Source organism: Sporothrix brasiliensis, assembly GCF_000820605.1.
Source record: "Sporothrix brasiliensis 5110 chromosome Unknown Cont19, whole genome shotgun sequence".
Classification (NCBI taxonomy): domain Eukaryota; kingdom Fungi; phylum Ascomycota; class Sordariomycetes; order Ophiostomatales; family Ophiostomataceae; genus Sporothrix; species Sporothrix brasiliensis.
In genome coordinates this window covers 2,740,833-2,759,879 of record NW_024467138.1, presented here as the reverse complement: position 1 = coordinate 2,759,879, position 19,047 = coordinate 2,740,833, and the positions used below count along the sequence as shown (strand labels likewise).

At 58.9% G+C, this 19,047-nt stretch overlaps 4 protein-coding genes across 4 annotated transcripts; 3 read left to right on the top strand and 1 right to left on the bottom strand.

Moving 5' to 3' along the window:
- Nucleotides 1-499: 499 nt before the first annotated feature.
- On the top strand, nt 500-1,631 carry SPBR_00762 (uncharacterized protein; the record flags this gene model as incomplete). The annotated part of the gene is made up of 3 exons (XM_040759081.1): nt 500-603; nt 669-897; nt 978-1,631. 3 exons carry the CDS (start codon nt 500-502, stop codon nt 1,629-1,631), a joined length of 987 nt encoding a protein of 328 aa, XP_040618576.1.
- Nucleotides 1,632-7,184: 5,553 nt separating this feature from the next.
- Nucleotides 7,185-10,017, top strand: SPBR_00172 (dual-specificity kinase; the record flags this gene model as incomplete). Its single annotated transcript, XM_040758492.1, has 5 exons — nt 7,185-8,510; nt 8,593-9,022; nt 9,085-9,544; nt 9,626-9,713; nt 9,787-10,017. The coding sequence occupies 5 exons, from the start codon at nt 7,185-7,187 to the stop codon at nt 10,015-10,017; spliced, it is 2,535 nt and encodes an 844-aa protein (XP_040618575.1).
- A 1,677-nt stretch (nt 10,018-11,694) lies between these two features.
- Nucleotides 11,695-15,192, top strand: SPBR_00102 (uncharacterized protein; the record flags this gene model as incomplete). The annotated part of the gene is made up of 1 exon (XM_040758422.1): nt 11,695-15,192. The coding sequence occupies one exon, from the start codon at nt 11,695-11,697 to the stop codon at nt 15,190-15,192; it is 3,498 nt and encodes a 1,165-aa protein (XP_040618574.1).
- Nucleotides 15,193-15,488: 296 nt separating this feature from the next.
- On the bottom strand, nt 15,489-18,671 carry SPBR_00128 (tRNA processing endoribonuclease; the record flags this gene model as incomplete). The annotated part of the gene is made up of 1 exon (XM_040758448.1): nt 15,489-18,671. The coding sequence occupies one exon, from the start codon at nt 18,669-18,671 to the stop codon at nt 15,489-15,491; it is 3,183 nt and encodes a 1,060-aa protein (XP_040618573.1).
- Between the last annotated feature and the right edge of the window lie 376 nt (nt 18,672-19,047).

Here is a 19,047-nt window from a genome sequence, read left to right as displayed (position 1 = left end):
ATTTGTTTGTATGTTGTACTTTGCACAATGAACGTGGCGCACAAAACTGACCGCCTTGAGATGGGGGAATGGGGAAGGTGCGCTCGGTTATATCTAGTCTCTGGCGGGTTCAGCATTTGTGCCTGGATTCGGGCCTTCCGCATTCAATAGCGTAATTGTCGCCTGTAGCGGCCTGTTGCGGCTATGTGGTTAGTCGCGGGATATGGACGGCCAAAAAAAAAAAAAAAAAAAAAGAGAAAACAAAGTGAAAATAGGAGGACTTCAAAAGAGGTTCTGATAGCAAACCGCCATTCGCTAATCGCCAGCCTCACCGCTCGGATAACGGCGTTTCGTACGTCGTAGAGCACCCACGTTCGCTTCTTATCTACGGGGTATTTGGATTTTGAGTTTTGGCGGGGCATCGAGCTGATTGTGGCAGCACGAGACTCCGGACGCGCCCTTCTGACTGGATCCTTGACTCACCTGCGCTTCATTCACGCCTCACACCGCAGAGACTACCATGTCGGCCTCTTTGCCTGGCAGCCGCGAGCTGCCAGCATCGCAGTATGATCTCACCACATACTGGGGACGGGTGCAGCACACGGCGGGGATCACAGACCCAAGGTGAGTCCGATGCAAAAGCTTGCGATACCAGGCACAGGCAACCGACCGTTTTACTAACAGGACAGGACGCTGCTTGTCGGCCGGACGGGGCTGGAGCAGGCCAAGAAGGCCATTGTGGCCTACAAGCAGGGCGAGGTCAAGGAGATGACGCCGCAGCTGTGGAAGGCCAAGAAGATTGTGGACGCGACGCTGCATCCGGACACGGGCGAGCCGGTGATGCTGCCGTTCCGCATGTCGGCATTTGTGCTGTCCAACCTGGTCGTCACGGCCGGTATGCTGACGCCGGGGCTGGGGGTGAGTCGAGAGACAGAACGGCGAAGCGATGCACATGCGTGGGATGAAATAAACGTACTGACGATTTTTGCATTTTGCAGACCGCCGGCACGATCCTCTGGCAGATTGCCAACCAGTCACTCAATGTAGCCATCAACAACGCCAACGCCAACAAGTCCACGCCGCTGTCGTACGGCAAACTGGCGCAGTCCTACTGCCTGGCCGTCGGCGCCTCGTGCTCGGTGGCCGTCGGCCTCAACAGCCTCGTGCCCCGCCTCACGCGCCTGTCGCCGGCCACCCGCCTCGTGCTCGGCCGCCTCGTACCGTTTGCCGCCGTCGCCAGCGCCGGCGCCCTCAACGTCTTCTTGATGCGCGGCGAGGAGATGCGCACGGGCATCGACGTCTACCCCGTCGGCCGCGGCGACGAGAAGGCCGCTTCGCTCGGCCGCAGCAAGACGGCGGCCACCCTTGCGGTCGGCGAGACGGCCCTGTCGCGCGTGCTCAACAGCTCGCCCATTATGGTGATCCCGCCGCTGGTGCTCGTGCGGCTGCAGCGCACCCGCTGGCTCAAGCAGCGGCCGCAGCTGACGACGCCCGTGAACCTGGGCCTCATCCTGGTGACGAGCTACGCGGTGCTGCCGCTGGCGCTGGCGGCGTTCCCGCAGCAGCAAAAGATTGCGGCAGACTCGCTGGAGCCCGAGTTCCACGGCCGGGGCGGCGTCGGCGGTCTTGTGGAGTTCAACCGGGGTATTTGAGGGGCATGGGCAAATCAGGCCGGATGCCGGATATTGGAAACATGGCGGGAGCGAGACAAAGGCAGCGTGTTCTTTTTGTGTTTGTTTTTTCCAGTTTCGTTCTTTTCATGCATCTGTTCCACACAGAGCGAATGAGAACCATACATTGCGAAGCATTGCGAAGCATTGCTTTTCTTTACTTTATTTCACTGTACCTGTTTGCGCCGGCTTGAGCATATTTGAAATACAATACAATCTTTGCTAGACACGACGATGGGACGAACCTGGGCTTATATTAATATTCCAGTGTATGACTATATCAGCACGTCCAACTCCCAGACAGGGGATCCGTACTCAAATTTGCTGGAGACGTTTGATCCCAGAAAGAAAGCAGACCGATCCATCAATCTCACACACAAACAGGACATGCACGCACAAGACTTCTGGAAGATCGACGCTCCGTTCATCTTGCGGCGATCCAAGGGAGGTTAAAAGGGGGCCGCGACCGATATCAAAAACGTTTTGGTACGGACAAGAAAAAGATTGAGAACGAGACGAAACGGCTCAGACCCTGGAAGAGTACATGCATGTACTGTGTGCGGAGCTTGACCAGGGGTGGCAGACATACCCAGACGTTTTCAGCCGTTCCTTTTCCAGTTTGGGGCCATGGCAGGACTATACTAACCGTGAAGGAATTTACTCGGCAAGGAACGACCTTTGGAGACAAACAGGGACGCCAAAGGCAACTCGTTACAGGCAATACTTGACGTACTCCATCACCACAAAACCATTGTTCCCGCAAAGGGTGTTGTGCCTGGCCTTGCCATTCGCCAGACGCGGCATCACACGGCGGCAAAAAAGGGGAGGGAACAATAGTCCGCTGAAATAAGATGGAGGACCCTGGCGAGCCTGGGCAAGGCAGCAAAAACACGGAGGAACGAGTCGCATCTGAGGCGTGCCATTCTTCTTACGTGTGGCCGCGACTGGGGAGACGAGGGGGACCCGGGCCAGGGTTTGGGACGCCCAACACGTGGCATAGGCGGCGCGGTGGAAGATGAAGAGGAGGGAGACGGTGAACAAGACGCGAAAGAAAGGGGCCATCCTCGAGGCACCAGGCACGCTTCCTTCACGAAGAGTGCGAGAGGCAGAGGAGCAAGAGCAGGGAAGATACGGATGGGCCTGGCCGGCTTTTGCTCCTCTGCTCCTGTCTCGCGCACTGACTCGTTCCAAGCAAGACGGAAGACGGACATGCAAGTGTACATTAAAACCGACATGCCAACACAGTGAATCAGGATAAGATACGTCGAGTCTCAGCGCTTCTGGGTGCCAATGGCGAAAAACGTGACGCCAAGAGAGGTGGAGGGACGTTGACGCATGCCGACGCAATGGGAGGCACCCGCTGATTCTGATTCTGATTCTGATTCTGATTCTGATTTGGCAATATTGGCTGTCTCGATCGAGACGAGCAGCGCCGTCCATCGGCCCTGTCGGCGTTTCTGTGATGAAGCAAGCGAAGATGAGGTAAAGAAGGCTGGAAGCGCGTGAAGACACTGTGAACGCCTGACGGAGCGATGCTATGGCCTTGCCGTTGCTTCGTCGGGTTCCTTTGACTTGATTTGCCCCTACCAGCGAGCCCGGATCTGCATTTTTCAGACCTTTTAGACCTTGTTTTCCAGCTCTCTTCTCCCCTTCGTCACATCCATTGACACGTTGACCCAGTGCAGTCGCTTTTGTCTCGTCTGACGCGGCACAAAAGCAGAAACGAGCAATCAACTTGCTCTGCTTCCGAGATTGAAAGGAGGGACGCGCAAGAACAAAAATGGCTCAGCAAACCACCAGACTAACAGGCGATATTAATATCAGGATAAGCAGACGACCGGCCGCTGAAGATTGAGGAAATAAGAAATATTCCGACACAGTTTGAATTCTGAAGCACAAAATACAGCGTGGAGCAGCACTGACCGAACACCGCCCTGAACGCTGCCCTGGGATTGACCTGGAACTGATCTGATACAGGGCACATTCGGTACTATCAGACGGGCGTTGTTACCAAATTGGAGCATCCCTCCTCAAGACTAGTGCTCTCTCAACACGAGTGACTTTTTCGCGTCTCGAATTCTCCCCTGCCAGCACGGCAAAGAGACGACGAGCTCTCATCGTATTTGTGTTTCCCATCCTCTCACCAACCCTTGCATTCCCGTATCGTTGAAGCAGTGGACGACGTATCGTCCCTCATGTTCTATATTGTGTCTTGCCGGCCGTTCTTCCCATATCTGGCAGTCTCGCTGTCACAGTGTCTGGCGCCTTGCCTTTGCGGCACCCTGCAGCGCGCTGCGTTTTTATCCATTAAACCCCCGGCTCCTCTTGCCTTGCATGCAGCGCTACGCTAGGGCGGCTCGAGGGAACCACTTTTGCGGAGTCGGGTGGCACTTTATGTTCCTGCTCGACGCCTACCACCTCTCCACCACTTTGGCTCCGAGGAGACGGCCAAAGTCTGTTGAGGGAGTGTGGCGTGCTATCTTACCAATATGTGACAATTCGGGACACTGGGGACTGAGACTCTGCCGAGATTCGACATTGCAGCGAGCAATCGACTGCCTGGAACCACTGCATTTTTGTGCCCTGTGCCTTATCGAGGTCAAGGAAAAGGTTTCCACAGTGCGTGGCTCGAGGCCAAGCTTACAGAAAGGAACGAATCGCCAATGAAAAGAGTGCGGTGTGCTTCGGGGCGCGCAAAAGAATGGGCCAAGCAGCCGACAAGCATGTCAGCCACCGCTGTTGACTGCGTGCAATATGACGATTCCACAATACTGCTTTTGTGCGTGCTGCACAGTAAACCAGACGAGGTGTGTTGAGAGAGCGCTGTAATGCGACGCCCTGTGCCTCACAGTGGCGATTTCACGATACAACATATGGCACACATTGATTTGATATTATTTTCGTATCCAGCGTGGCTAAAGTGGTGGGAAATGCAACCGTCTCGACACACACTGCACGACTCTGGAGTCGTATATCGTATCTTAACTATCCGTACTCTATTAGAGAAGGGCAGGGCCAGCACGTCCCTCACGCTTCCCACCCCTTCGGCCCTACTTGGAGTTTGGAGGGCTGTGCTGGACGTACAATCACAGTGACCAAGAGAACAAGACGAGACGCGAGGCGAGGGCTGAGAGCCTGAGGTCGTTTTTACTGGACAGCTGGGAGACAGAATGTGAGCGGGCCGTCAATACTTGAGGAGACGTGAGGAGACGTGAGGAGGTATCTTATCCCCCCCTCCCCCCTGTTCCGGATTTGCTGATTGATGCTCGTCGGAAGCAAAGGGATAGACACAATGAGGAGACACGTTCTCAGGGTACAGCAGACAGATGGAAATGGGAAGAGCACAGCCAAAAAGCCAAAAAGAAAGCACAGGGCCGCGAGGCAGTACAATCATCCCATCACAACAAAGACGGAAAATGAGGGACGGCGCGAGTTCAGACGCGCGAAGCAGCAAAACATAAATAAGCGAAAGCGAGACCGCAAGCCATGGAGGGGAGAATGTCCTTTTCGGATCTTGCAAAAGTACTTGAATCGCCGTCAAAGTACGGATAACTACTTTCGGTCCTGGCGCAAACAAAGGTCGCTGTCGGCGTCCGCGATGAGGCGAGGCAAAAAGGGCAATGAATTTGCTTTTCCTTGTCTCAACCGAGTGCCGGCGGCCAGGCCTTGTGGGTGGCGCGCCTGGCTCTCTCAGCCCCGAGCGCCGTCCTGTTAGTGGTTTCCGTGAGCGTGCTGGTATTTCGTTAGCGGCCTGGAGTCTGCCGCTACGCCAATGCAATTGGGTTGTGCCTCTGCCTTTTCCACGCTTCTTTTCTTATTCCTGTTCTTCGTGAAATCATGAGTCTCCCCTTTGCGTCTTTTGCTTGACCTCAATTTTAGTCTATTTTCCTTCTTCTTCGTCTCTTTTTTGTCTACTTGTTTGGGCATCGTTTCGCTTGTCGGATCTCCCACTGAGCATGGAGCGTCCCTTTTCACGACCGTTAGTTTGGCTGTGTGCTTTGGCTGTTCCCTCCTAATTCCGTTCCCAAATTGACAACTTCGTCGCCCAGGCCTCGACACAGTGGCCGTTTCCAGAGGCACAGTGCGTCACGCTAAATGCAAGTCGAACGCGGCTTCACACGTGAAACGACATTGTACAGACGATGATGGAGGCATTTGGCACAACACTGGACAAGTCGTAGAAAAGAAACAGGTGACCGGAGAACAGGCGAACAAATAAAGTCTTCAAACTCTCAAACGATGCATCAGTCGGACGGCGCAGCAATGAGATACGGTGCCACGACTGAACTCGAATCGTCCTATGCCCTAGTATTGCCAGCACAGTGTGCAGACCGTGCATCAGTCTGCTTTTTACCGTCGCGAGTGGGTTGTCGTCGGTTGGAGTGTCTATCTCCTTCCCCTCTCTGCCACATTCCACCGCCAACGAGCACCCGGAACGACTGCACAGAGTAACCAAGCCCGCCATGGCCTTTGTTGTCGCTGTGCCCTGGGAAGTTCTTCCACTGACGTGAGCGCACCCGTACCCAGTATTACCGAGTATGGCAGAATGGAATTTCCTCGTACACACACACACACACACACACACACACACGTAACGCACCTGCCCCAGTAATGCACCACAACAAACGCCATCCTGCTTTTCGCCCTTTGGCCCTATTGGACTTGCCCTCCTTGGCCCTCTGCTCTGTCCTCGAAATTGGTCTTTCGACGCTCCCTCTTTTGCGACTGCATTTTCCCATCCCTCACTCACGTCTCTTTCCTTCTGTTGACAGCGTCTCGATCTTTGCAAACGATACCCAAAAATCCCCCATTTGTCGCTATTCGGGTTGCCCGGAAGCGTGCTTGACGACTGCTACAAAACCACCCCCGACAAGGTCTATCCGACGACCTAGGGCATGTCGGGTCCGCCCTCTCCTGTGCCTTGCCCCTAACTCCGCCAGGTGCACCCAGCCTGCCTTTGAGACACACGCCCCCAGTGCACGTTGCTGTCGTCTCTTTCCAGGCCCAATTCGACTTTGCAATCACTTTTTGTCTTTTGCTTCTCACTTTGCTTTGCACATTCTCTCAGAGTGCACTCTCGACACACATCGTCCGTCTCTCCCTTGATTCTTTCAGAGGCTCTCTTTCTTCGCCGGACGCTATCGGGAAACGACAGGCCACTACAGGCCACTACAGAACACTACAGAACACTACAGAAAAAAGCAGCCCCTAGTCCCAGGGCCTGTAACCACAACACACACGCAACACAGCACGCAGCACGCACTGTCCTTTGCACGCTACTGGCCGCTCTTCCCTCCCAAGCCCGCCAGAGCCTAGGGCCCCAGCATCATCGCCCTTTATCCCCTCCCCTCGGCCGCTCCCACTGTCTGTCGCTTCTCTCTCGACAGCGGCGACGTCGAAATCTCCCTCGTTCATCTCGACAAACCTCCTCTCATCATCTTTTCCCCTCCCTCCCCTCATACCCTCTTTCTGCTGTCTCGACAAGCGAACCTCCTCCCCCCTTGAGCGACTCAACCGCTCCCGTCCTCCCCCACAATGTCGACGCCTACCACGGCCACTGCGACGCTTCCTCACTACGCCGCTGGCTACCCATTCTCCCACCAGTCGTCGTACCGGCCGACACATCCTCATTCCGGCCCGTCGGGTCGTCTGGCGCCTCCGCAGGTGTCCTCGCCATCGTCTGCGTCGGCCTCGTACGCTCCCTATTCCCCGTCGTCCTCCCATCTCATCCCGGCCGCCGTGGCCAACGGGGCCGCTGTTGCTGCGAACCACTCCAATCACGCCAATCACGCTCGGCAGCCACAGCACCAGGCACCGCAGCATTATCACCACACAACCGCCCACAGCCAACAGGGCCAAAACCACGTTTCGTCCTCGTCGTCTCAGCACAACGGACACCACGCCGGGCCCTACGGGTCACACGGGTCGCACGGGTCGGCTGTTTCCTCGCCGAGCTACTCGGCCACCACAACCATTACCCTCCCGCCGCCTTCACGGCTGTCCCACGGGACTGCTGCCACCGGCACCACGCCCTCGGCCTCGACCCTCGACGCCGCCTCCCAATCGTCCATGCATGCCGCCATGGGCTCATCACAACACGGGGATTCGCAGCCGCCACGCAAGCGTCGCCGGTCGGGCCCGCCGGATTGGGGCTCGTTCTACAAAAATGGCCTGCCGCAGGAGGTCATTGTGATTGAGGACAGCCCCGAGCACGACGCGTCTGCCCACGGTCGCTATGGCAGCGGACACGGTGCAGCCTCGGGAAGCCGCAATGGCACACTTGGTTCACACGGTGCTCACGGTGCCGGTGCCGTCGACGTTGCCGCCGTTGCCTACCACTACGACCAGAAAGACCAACTTGCCAATGGTGGCAGTGGTGCCACCGCCGACCGCCACATTGCGAAGAAGCGGCGGCGAACAGACGACCGATATCCGCAGCAGCAGCAGCAACAACAGACAACAACACTGCCGCCGGCCAGCTCTCTCGTGGCCAACGTCGGCTCGACCAGCGGCAGCCGCTACGACCCGGTGCACAACTACCTGCAGCACCAGCACTCGAGCGGCTCGACCATTTCCAGCGAGCGGACCAACTCCAACTCCAACAATTCCAACGCGTCCCTGTACACCACGACGGCCACGGCCGCCAACACGGCCGCCACATCCCTCGTGTCCTCCAACGGGCAGTACGAGTACGACGTGGGCAGCCAGAAGCGCAAGCGGACGACGCGGCAGCAGGCGGCCAACGAGTCGAAGAAGCGCGATCGCGAGGCGGCGGCGCTGGGCCTCGCCTTTGCCAACTACCGGCCACCGCCCCTGCCTCCCGTCAAGGCCGCCGAAGTCGACGTCAAAGTCATTCGCGATGTACGTATTCCGGGTCCTATTCGGCTCGTCTGGAGTCTTGCCCAACAACAACTAACATGGTCTTTTTTCTCTTTTTCCGTAGGCACCCCACTCCAAGAACGTCAAGGTCGACGACGACGACGGCCATTACATTGTCGTGCCCGAGACCGACCTGACCAAGCGATACCAAATGGTGAAACTCCTCGGCCAGGGCACGTTTGGCAAGGTCGTCCAGGCCCGCGACCGCGAGAAGAACGAACTCGTCGCCATCAAGATCATTCGCTCTGTGCAAAAGTACCGCGATGCCTCGCGAATCGAACTGCGCGTGCTCGAGACGCTCAAGGCCAACGACCGCGAAAACCGCAACCGCTGCATCCATTTGCGGGAATGCTTTGACTTCCGCGGTCACATCTGCATTGTCATGGATCTCCTGGGCCAGAGCGTGTTTGACTTTCTCAAGGGCAACGGCTTTGTACCTTTCCCTAACAGTCAAATCCAGAGCTTTGCCCGCCAGCTTTTTACCAGTGTTGCCTGTGCGTTGTCCCCCATTGATGTTCGACTCCATCCAATTTCGAATACTAATACTTTCGTCCAGTCCTCCACGACCTGCAACTCATCCACACCGATCTGAAACCCGAAAACATCCTCCTCGTCGATGCCAACTACCAGACGTTCACGTACAACCGCAAAATCCCATCGTCATCTACGACTGTCGGCCGCCAGGCTACTCAGCGACGTGTCTTGCTCGACACCGAGATTCGACTGATCGATTTTGGCTCGGCCACCTTCCAGGACGAATATCACTCCTCCGTCGTGTCCACGCGCCACTACCGCGCGCCCGAAATCATTCTCGGCCTGGGATGGTCGTTCCCGTGTGACATTTGGAGCATCGGCTGCATCCTGGTCGAGTTTTTCACCGGCGACGCCCTGTTCCAGACGCACGATAACCTCGAGCATCTCGCTATGATGGAAGCGGTGTGCGACGGCCGCATCGACACGCATCTCGTCCAGCAGGTCGTGAAGTCTACCCGTCACGGCGTCCGCCCCGCGGCCAAGTATGTCCCTGCACTCTTTTCTTTTCCTGCTTATGTTTTCTTCTTTTCTGTTTTTTGATCGTCGCCTAACACGGCCTGCAGATACTTCAAGAGGTTAAAGCTCGACTATCCCTGTGAGGAGACTACGCGTGCTTCAAGGCGATTTGTGAAGGCCATGAAGAAGCTGAATGTAAGCAGACTGTGTGGAAGCGCACAACCAACACCGCTGACCGCTGACCGCTGACCGCTGACCACCTCTCCAGGACATTATCCCCACGACCAACAATTTCCTGCGGCAATTCCTCGACTTGCTCAAGCGCATCTTCATCTACGATCCCGCCCAGCGCATCACCGCAAAAGAAGCCCTGCAGCACCCCTGGTTCCGCGAGATCGCCGTGCAAGACGACGGTACGGAGGCAGCTAAGATCCGCCACCAGCGTGCGCGCGCCTCGCGAGAACGAACTACCTCTCGGGTCGCTCAACCACACCCATGAAGGGGATGGGGCTGGCTGAACCGGACGAACGGCCACTCCCTTTCGAGGTGACCGGCCCTTCCGGCGGCAGCTTAGCGCTTAACCCTGTGTATTTTTGGAGATTCTTTTTTCTTGTGACGCGGACACGACACTTATCTGGGAGGCCCAATCGGCCGCACGACTTGCCATTTTTATACGGGATTGCTATTCGCTTGTTCTTCTTCTCTTCTTCTTGGAGCATTGGGGCATGGACTTACTGCCTGAGGCAGATGGGGGCGTACGACTTTCATTTTCCATTCTGATCGCATTGTGTTTGCTCGTCATTTTCTTTTTTTTGAAGACGACTGGAAACGGCCAGGGAGTGTGGGGGCCGTCTTTTGTTGTGATTTCACACGTTCTTGTCCTGTTATCTACTACGTTGTATTCTTCGCGCAATATTCTGTCGCCCTCTCGTCTTTTTTTTCCCCCCATTGCCACAACAAAAACGCTTTTGATGTCCAAGCTGCAGACCGCACCCTACCTTCTGTCGGCCCGCTCTTTTTGTGTGTGAAGTTACACTGACCAGGCGTCGTCTAATGATTGCGACTGCATGTTTTATGCTACATCTTCATGTGGTATCTCTTATATTCATGTTGTTAATGCTACGGTCCAAGTATGTTGTTTGGTTGGGACACAGGCAGGCTGGCTGGCCATAAGCCCGTGGACGACAGGCCCGGACTGGAACAAAAAGTCAAAGAACAAATCGATCACGATGCAAACGAAACACGATGAGACGCAGCAACCCAAACCACCGTGATGTCAAGTCACTGAACATCTATAGCCACTGACCTTCTTCTCATGAATTTTTCTAGGTATGCATATTTGTGTTTTATTTGTTTCTGTTGTCTTGCAGACTTTTTTCTTTTCCGGTTTTACCTTTGTCCTTGTCCCATTGTTCAGTTGCGACCACAGCCACAACTGTGAGAACCAGAACATAGACAAAGCGCCGACATTTGTGCCTTTCATCAACAATGAACAAAGGGCAACGAAGGCGACGTGAGGTCGCGAACACACCCTTTTCACCTTGCCGGCAACCGAACTGAACGGCCTCCTTTGCTTTAGGGAGGCGACAGCCTTGTTCATTGGCTTTTACTAATATTCTTACTGCCTCCCTATTTCTCTCGTCTCCTTATTAACTTCGCAGCCGCGCATCGCCTCCTACCCCTATCACAAATCTATATGGCGCCCTGCACATCGCAGTTATTCACACAAGACTGGCCTCTGTTTGTTCAGACTGGCCAGATGGCTCTTTGTTCACTAGAACAGCATTGTATTTTCTGTTCGTTTTGCAAACACGAACAGGCGATCCGCCATCTATATATACAACCAGGTCACTTGGTATAACAGAGTAAGCAAACGACCCTTTGTACAAGACTCTATTTTTCGAACCTTGATCTAGATGACAAGCACGTTTTACTTTTAACTTCTAGAACGAAACAAAATAACGACACCCTCGACAGAAAGACGAGAAGCGGAACAGCAGAACCAGAGAGGGAGAGGTAGTCTTGTCTGTTTGCCTGGTTTGCAAACGACCTTTGGCGAGAAGACTCGCCATTGGCACTTCCTTCTCTCTCTTTCGTCTCTTCATTTGTTTTCTCGTCTTTCTTTTACCGCCGTTTGAGTGGGCTTATGGCCCTTGCGCCGGTATCCTCTCACAGCATGTCGACCATTCCTCTCCGATACATCTCGGGCAACGTCCTGCACGCCCTGGCCGTTGTCCTGAGTCTTCCGCCAGACAGCCTCGAGGAGACTGGCCGCCACACGGCCACGCCGTCTGCCACGTGGCAGGCCGAGCAGGCGGCCCGCATTCCTGGCCTGCCGCGCTGCCTCCTGATCCCACCCATCCCCCACCTGTCCGTCAAGGTCGCCCAGGTGGCGAAACGGGTTGTCATTGCCGCCGCGGGCGGCGCCGATACGCTCGCCGTCAAGGCCGCCTCCAAGGGAATTCGGCTGGACGCTGTTCTCCACCCCTGCTCCACACCGACGGCGCTCTGCCCGGCACATCGCGACCTCCATCCGAACCTTGTGCGGGAGATGTTTTTCTATCTCTCGCGCGAGGTCGCCGACAATGCCGATTTCGTCCGCCGGCACCCTGTGCACGACCGTTTTGATAATAACGACCATGACAACGGCGTGAACGACGGCGGCGACGCTCCCGAAGCAATCTGCCACACTCGCGACGTGCACGACTGGGGCCTCCGCATGATTGGTATCAGCGCGCTGTGGTGTACGCGGCACACGTTCCGGGCGCTGGAAAAGGGCCGTCAGGTCTTGGTCGCGGCCTCGCGCCACCGGCCTCCAATGAGTGCCAAGGCTGGCTCGTCGGCGGGTTCGTCGACAAAGTCGCCCTCCCAGTCGTCCTCCCAGTCGTCCACACACATCCGCAGCAGCATGCGCATGCCACACCTGCAGTACCCCTGCGAGGCGTGCATCCTGGCGGCCGTCGGCGCCCGCAGCCAGACGCTCATCGACCTGCGCGCCAGCATGCTGAGCCGCATGGCCGAGGAGCACCACGACAAGCAGCGGCGCGACCGGCGCCGGGGCACGATTCCGTCGTCGTCTTCGTTTGACAAGAAGAAGAAGCCCCGCGAGCCCAACCTGCTGCCCCTCGTCGAGACGTACATCAACGTCCTCGGCCGCGAGTTTGGCGACGAGATGGCGGCCGAGATCCGCGCGCGCAGCGAGGCGCTCGCCGAGTCGATCTTCGACGTGCGCCTCTGCGAAGCGCGGCGCCGCCGGCACGTGGCGCGCGACGTCAAGCGGCTGCAGCGACAAGGCGAGTCGGCGCGGTACGTGCGCGACCCGTGCACGCCGCGCCTGGTCACCAAACATGGCCACCGCCTGCCGCTGCCGCTGCTTCCGCTCGACTGCGACCTGTGGGCGCACTACAACGAGTCTGTCGTTGGTGGCAACAAACAAAACTACCAACCGACCCCCGGCCGTGCGCATGGCGCCGACCCGTCCGGAGCGCACGACGAGAGCCAAGAGCAGTACTATGTTGTGCCCGACGAGGAGGTGGAGCAGGGACAGGATGAAGCGGACAAAGCACACCAACATGAACTGGGGGGCAAGGAGGCATGCGACAAGCAGCACCCTTCCATGATGGGCAGCGACTATTTGGCGCATCTTGGCTACAACGAATACTTTGCCCAGGGCCCGCCCGAGCCGACTGTGGCGGAGGAGACGCCGGCCCCCGAATGGGAAGATGACTACCGGCGCAATGTGCTCGAGTCGGAGACGGTCTTCTCGTCGGATGTCGCCGACGAGCGTCCTTGGACAGGCCACAGCAGTGATGACGACCACGCTTCATATGTCACCATTAGTGTCTATACCCAGCTACCTCTCAACCAGCTTTCCAGCCCAGTTCCCGGCCCGTCCCCCAGCCACAAGGGCCCTAGCCGCCGAGCTGCTGCTGCTTCTCCCTCATCGATGCCTGTTCGCGGTCTCTCTCCGATCCCCGGCACTCCTACTTCTACGGCCGCCCGCTCTATGGTCAGCTCTGTCTCACGGCGCCCCACTCGTTCGACTCGTCCATCGTCTACCAGTGAACTGCCGCCGCGGCCGGCCAACCCGACGCCATCTTCTCAACCTCGCACCTATCCGCCGGCTCCCACCTCGAGCGTCTACTCCCGCGTCACGGCAGCGACCCAGAACGGCCAGAAGTCCTCCAAGGCCAAGCAGGCGTTCTCTACGATTCTGTCTGAAGCCAACGCCTCGCAGGCATCGGCCTCCTCGGCCAGCCGGGCGATTCCTTCGCCTCGTCCTGCCAAGGCGTCCACATCAACTGCGCCGTCTGCATCGTCTTCGCTCTCGTCTCTTACCCAACCAACGGCGTCGTCTTCCTACCGCTCTCGCGCCCCGAGCACGCCGGCTCCCGCTACCCGCACCCCGGCTCGTGCGCCCCGAGCACCTGTGGCGGCCGCCGCATCGACTGCATTTGTCCCTCCTTCCAATGGGCGCAAGCCGACGTCGGTAGCATCATATGTGGCGATGCAGGCCGTCATGGACGCGAGCCGCAGCCGGAGCCGCGTCAACGCGGCTGCGACGACGCGTACACCTACGACTTCCACTTTGGCGAAACCGTGCTCTGCCGCTTCGACGGCGTCCAAGACCACCAAGTCGACAAGCACCACCTCCAAGGCACCGACCGAGAGGACCTCCCAAAGCACGGTTTCGAAGTCGTCCCCCGCCTCGACGGTGACTGACCTGAGCCGCTATCCACTGCTGCCCAGGACGACGTACCAGCCGCCGTCCATGACACAGCGGTCAGCCATGCCGCCACCGCTCTTCTCCAAGTCTGGCCAGCAGCAGCAGAAGCAGCAGAAGCAGCAGGAGACGCAGGAGACGCAGGAGTCGCAAGAGAAGGTGCGCACGCCTACGCGCCCATCACGGGCTTCCCCTCGGACAACAAAGGCTTCCACCTCCACCGCACTTCCCAAGACGCCTACGATGCGGAAGACGCCCGAGAGTCCCAAGATTCGTCAGGTGCCCGAAATGCGCAACACACCCAAGGCACCCAAGTCGCCGTCAGAGACCAGTTCGGACGTGTCGTTCGACTGGAGCCAGTCAGCTCCGTCGGATCTGAGCGTCGGCGAAGGGCCCCGTCATCGCCCAGACTATGCAATCTTTGTCGACGACGACCACGACAACGACAATGGCTCTGCTGGCCCATGCTCCATCGCGCCGGACGACTCCATCAGTGCCGTCGCTGGCGACCGGCACCAAAAGGAGACGGACAGGCTGACACGGCAGCGGTGCGAGTCGGAGGCCGAGCAGCCGCGCCGGTGGCTGCAGAAGCAAAGGCAGAGACAGCAGCAGACATTGACGGCGCCGACACGGCCAGGTCGTGGCCAGCAGGGCCCCATCCCGCGGATCCTGAACCACTACCAGCCAAACAACAGTCGTCGGCCGCCCCAGGCACCACCGCAGGCACCACCGCGGGCACCGCCTCAGCCGCGGCAGCCGATGCGGCCACGGACGCAGGCCGAGGTCCAGAACAAGCCCCTGCCCCGTCTCCCCGCCGAGGCAAAGACGCAGCGTTGTGTTTGCCAGGGTGTCCATCCACGGAAGCATCACACGTGCGGATTGCAGGAGGAGGCGGCTGACCGGCCGACGTCCAACCTGACCAACTGCACGGCGTGGCCCAAGTGTTTCTAACACGACCACCGCCACTGCCAGGTGACGGTTTCTCGGTTTCCTTTGTTAAAGGTGACGTCTCTTATGTAAGTTTTTAGAGTATCAAATACAGCCAAGTACATATGGCGACCATTTAAACAAAAGATTCAAGACAACTTTGTTTTTTCTTTCCTTATGAACATGCTGTGCACCAAACCGTCTCGCAACTATGCACGCGTTCGCCAATAGGACAAGTATGCATTCGTAAACGTACACGTAAATCACATTCGCTTTTCTATGTATCCAGCCGTGCGGCCCTGTCGATGACCCGTCGCTAACTACTCCTTGTCTTTTTTTCCCTGCATCTCCTCGCCTTCGTACAGCTTCTGCAGCGCCGGCAGGTACGCGGCGGCCGGCTTGAAGTCGCGCAGGCGCACTTGCATCTGGTCAAATGCCACGAGCACCTGCATCTCGGCCGCGCTGTTGTTTTTGTTGTTGTCGTCGCCGCCGTTCTCGCCGTTCTCGCCCGACGCGAAGACGGGGATCTTGGGGTAGCGCTGCGAAAAGTGCGTCAGCAGCACGCGGCGCGCGCCCATGGCGCGGCCCACCTCCAGGGCCTCGCCCATGGTGCTGTGCTTCTTGGCGCGGGCCTCGGCGACGAGCTCGTCGTCAAAGGTGCTCTCGTGGAGGAGGAGCGTCGCCTGCTGGCCGATCTCGGCAAAGTCGGTCGAGGGCCGGCAGTCGCCCGAGTAGGCGACTTTGAGGCGGTCGCCGCCGGTCGTGGTCGCGCTTGCTGTTGCAGTGGCGGCGGGCCATGTAAACACGCACGCCAGGGCGCCGTGGCAGTGCTGCACGCGGCACGCGTCGATGCGCTCGAGGCCAAACTCGGCCTGGAGCGCGGGCGAAAACGTCTTGGGCACACAGACGTTGGACCGCGGGCCGTCGCGGGCGTGGTTCTCGAGCGCCACCTGCCAGATGCGGTCGAGCCCAATGTCCTCGACGTCGGCGTACTCGCGCAGCCACTGCAGCATGTTGACGTGGGACGCGACCATGAGCCGGCGCGTCTTTCCTTTGTTGCTTTCTGTGTCCTCGCTGGCGCTCGCCGTCGCGGCGGTGGCGTCGCGCCACGCCTTCAAGACGCTGACCGTGCCCAGGTGGTGGTCCGCGTGCAGGTGGCTGATCCACAGCACCTTGAGATCCCGCAGCACCTCGCGCAGCTTGGCCGCGCCAAAGAGACGGCGCATCGACCCCAGCGTGTTCTCGCCGCAGTCAAACAGGTAGCTGCCGACACCGGGCACGCGCACGAGCGTCGCCGAGACGTTGCGGTACTTGGAGGGCATGGCCGAGCCCGTGCCCAGCGGAATGACTTCAGTGTCCGGGTGCGGCAGGCCGGCGTTGCCGGCGTCCACGGCGCTTTGGAAGCCAGGGGTGGCGACGTGGGCGCGGGCGGTATCGGCGAGCGCGAGCACCTGCGGGTCCATCTCGGCCAGCGCCTCGGCAAAATCGACGTACGGGTATATCTTGTGGTCTTCCTCGAGAACCTGGGGCGCCAGACGGACCGACCAGCCCGGGCGGGCGGGCACAAACAGTGATTGGCCCGTGGATGCAGCCGGCACGGCGGGTGTGGGCTCCACGTTGTCGTACTGCTGGATGGGGAAGCGGTCCGGGTCGACGCGGTGGTGCTTGGCCTGCAGGGCGGCGGCCGACGACAAGGCCAGCCGGTTGGCGCACGTGTCCGTGGACGCGACGGTGTGGCGGATCTTGTGGTGCTGCTGCATAAACGCCTGGATGCGCGCGTCGGCCAGGACGCCAGGACCCAGCAGCCAAAAGATGGTGTCAATGGCGCGCATCACCTGGGGGTGGGCCCACTCGGGCTTGGCCAGGAAGGCGTCAATGTACGACACATCCGGCAGCTCGACGACGGCGAACGCGGCGCCCTCGACGTCGGCGGCAATGACCATGTCGGGCGTGACGGTGCGGCCGTCGGCGGCGGTGACGCTGTGGCCGGCGACGAGGTGGCGGTTGTCCTGCTTGGCGACGCCCAGCTTGGCGGCGGCAGCGGCGTCAAACTTGCCGCGGCGCGGGTGGTTGCGCACAATGTAGCACATGGACTGGCGCGCGGGGGCGGTGTGAGGAAGGGACTCGATGAGGGCGCCGGGCCACGGCTGGCGCACGAGCACAGGGATGTCGGGGACGTGGGCACCGCCTGGTCCCGTGGGCAGCGGACCGTCGTACTCCTTGAGGTGGCCCTGCTCGTCCTTGACGAAGAGCTTGGCCGGCAGCTTGGCGGCGTGGAGGGTGGTCTCGACGAGGGCGTCGAGGGTCCAGTTGGAGTCGAACATGTGGTGGACGACGGAATCGACGAGTTCGCGGTCGGCCGCGTCGCGATCGGACGACGCCGTGGGGGACTCGTTTGCTGTGTCGTCGTCGCTTGTCTCGAGGGCGCGTTTTCGAGAGTCGCGGCCGTTGCTGTCGGCGCCATCCGCAAACACGGGCACGTACCACACCATGATGTTGTCGTCCGACCAGTCCGGTTCGCGGACTGTGTCCGACGACGACGCGGATGCACTGCCCGCCAAACTGGTGTCGTGACGCACCTCGTGCGGCCTGATCGGCATGCCCTTTCGGAAAATGAACCGCCGCGCCGTCGCGATGACGTGTGTCAGGTTGATGCCGCCGTGGATGCTCAGCGAGCGCGGCGGGGCCGCCTGGGCGGCCGCCAGCCCCGCCACGGCGGCTTTGTATGCTTCCTCGGCCTTGGCGCCGTTCTTGTTGTCTTTCCCGTCCTTGCTTTTGGTCTTCGCGGCGGCGTCCCGCAGCTTCTGCGCCTTGGCGAGCTTTGCTTTGGCCTCATCGACGGCCGCCGCGGCGGCGGCTTGCACCACGTCTGCCACCGTCAGCACCATGCCCAGCAGCCCGCCGGCCGTGTGCCAGCCTATGGGCCCCGTCAAAAACACCTCGTCGGCGCGGCTCAGCGACACCTTTTGCTGCACAAAGGCACGCTGCGTGCCTTCGGCGACGTTGCCAAAGAGATAGCGGCGGTTGTCATGGTGGACGAGCAGACAGGTGCCGGGGGTGTCGGCCGTCGGCGTGGTCAGGATCTGGACGTAGTTGAGCATGGGGGCCACGGGCCGCTTCGGAGGGCGGGAGGAGGAAGCAGCAGCGTGTTCTGTCGAGGGAGGTTCGTCTCTGGCGTTCGTGTCTTGGAACAGAAAGTAGCGGACACGGCTCTTCCACGATCGGTTCAAATGGTGGGATGGGAAGGTCTTGACGGAGCTGGAAAACAGGCCCTCGGGGACTGTCGAGTATTTGAGTGGAGATGGAGGGTAGTTGTGGGGAGAACGGCGGCCGGCGTGCTTTGATATCGTTGGTGCGTTTGAAGAGTTTGAAGTGTTTGCTGGATTAAGTGAGCTTGACAAGGCTGACGCTTGGTCCGGCGGCGACGGCGAGCGAAACGGCGTGGCGTGGTGAATCGGCGAGTGATGTGGCGCCGTCGTCCGCTGCCGCTTTGGTGTGTGCATGAGCGGCGGGGAACTGTCCAGTGCCGCCGTCGTTGAAGAGAATGGCGATCGTCGAGGTGAAGAACAAAAAGGAAAACGAGAAATGCGAAGAGGGGCAGCGCCGGAGCGAAATGAATGGAAGAATGGCGCCGGTCGGTAGGATGGTGGTCGCATGAAGGAGAGGATAGGCCGCGGATATGGCCGGTGACTAAAAAACGAGGGGGTTGGCGGCGATCATCGTCAAGAGGCGTGTCGTCGATGTAGATGACTCTTACGGAGAGGGGACTTTTGTTTACGGCGGAGACGTCTGAGGCAGCTCTTGCCGTATTGGTAGATCTGCCGACTTTTTCTTCGGCCTTGTCTTATCGATAAGAAACAAGGCCGACTAACTACAGTA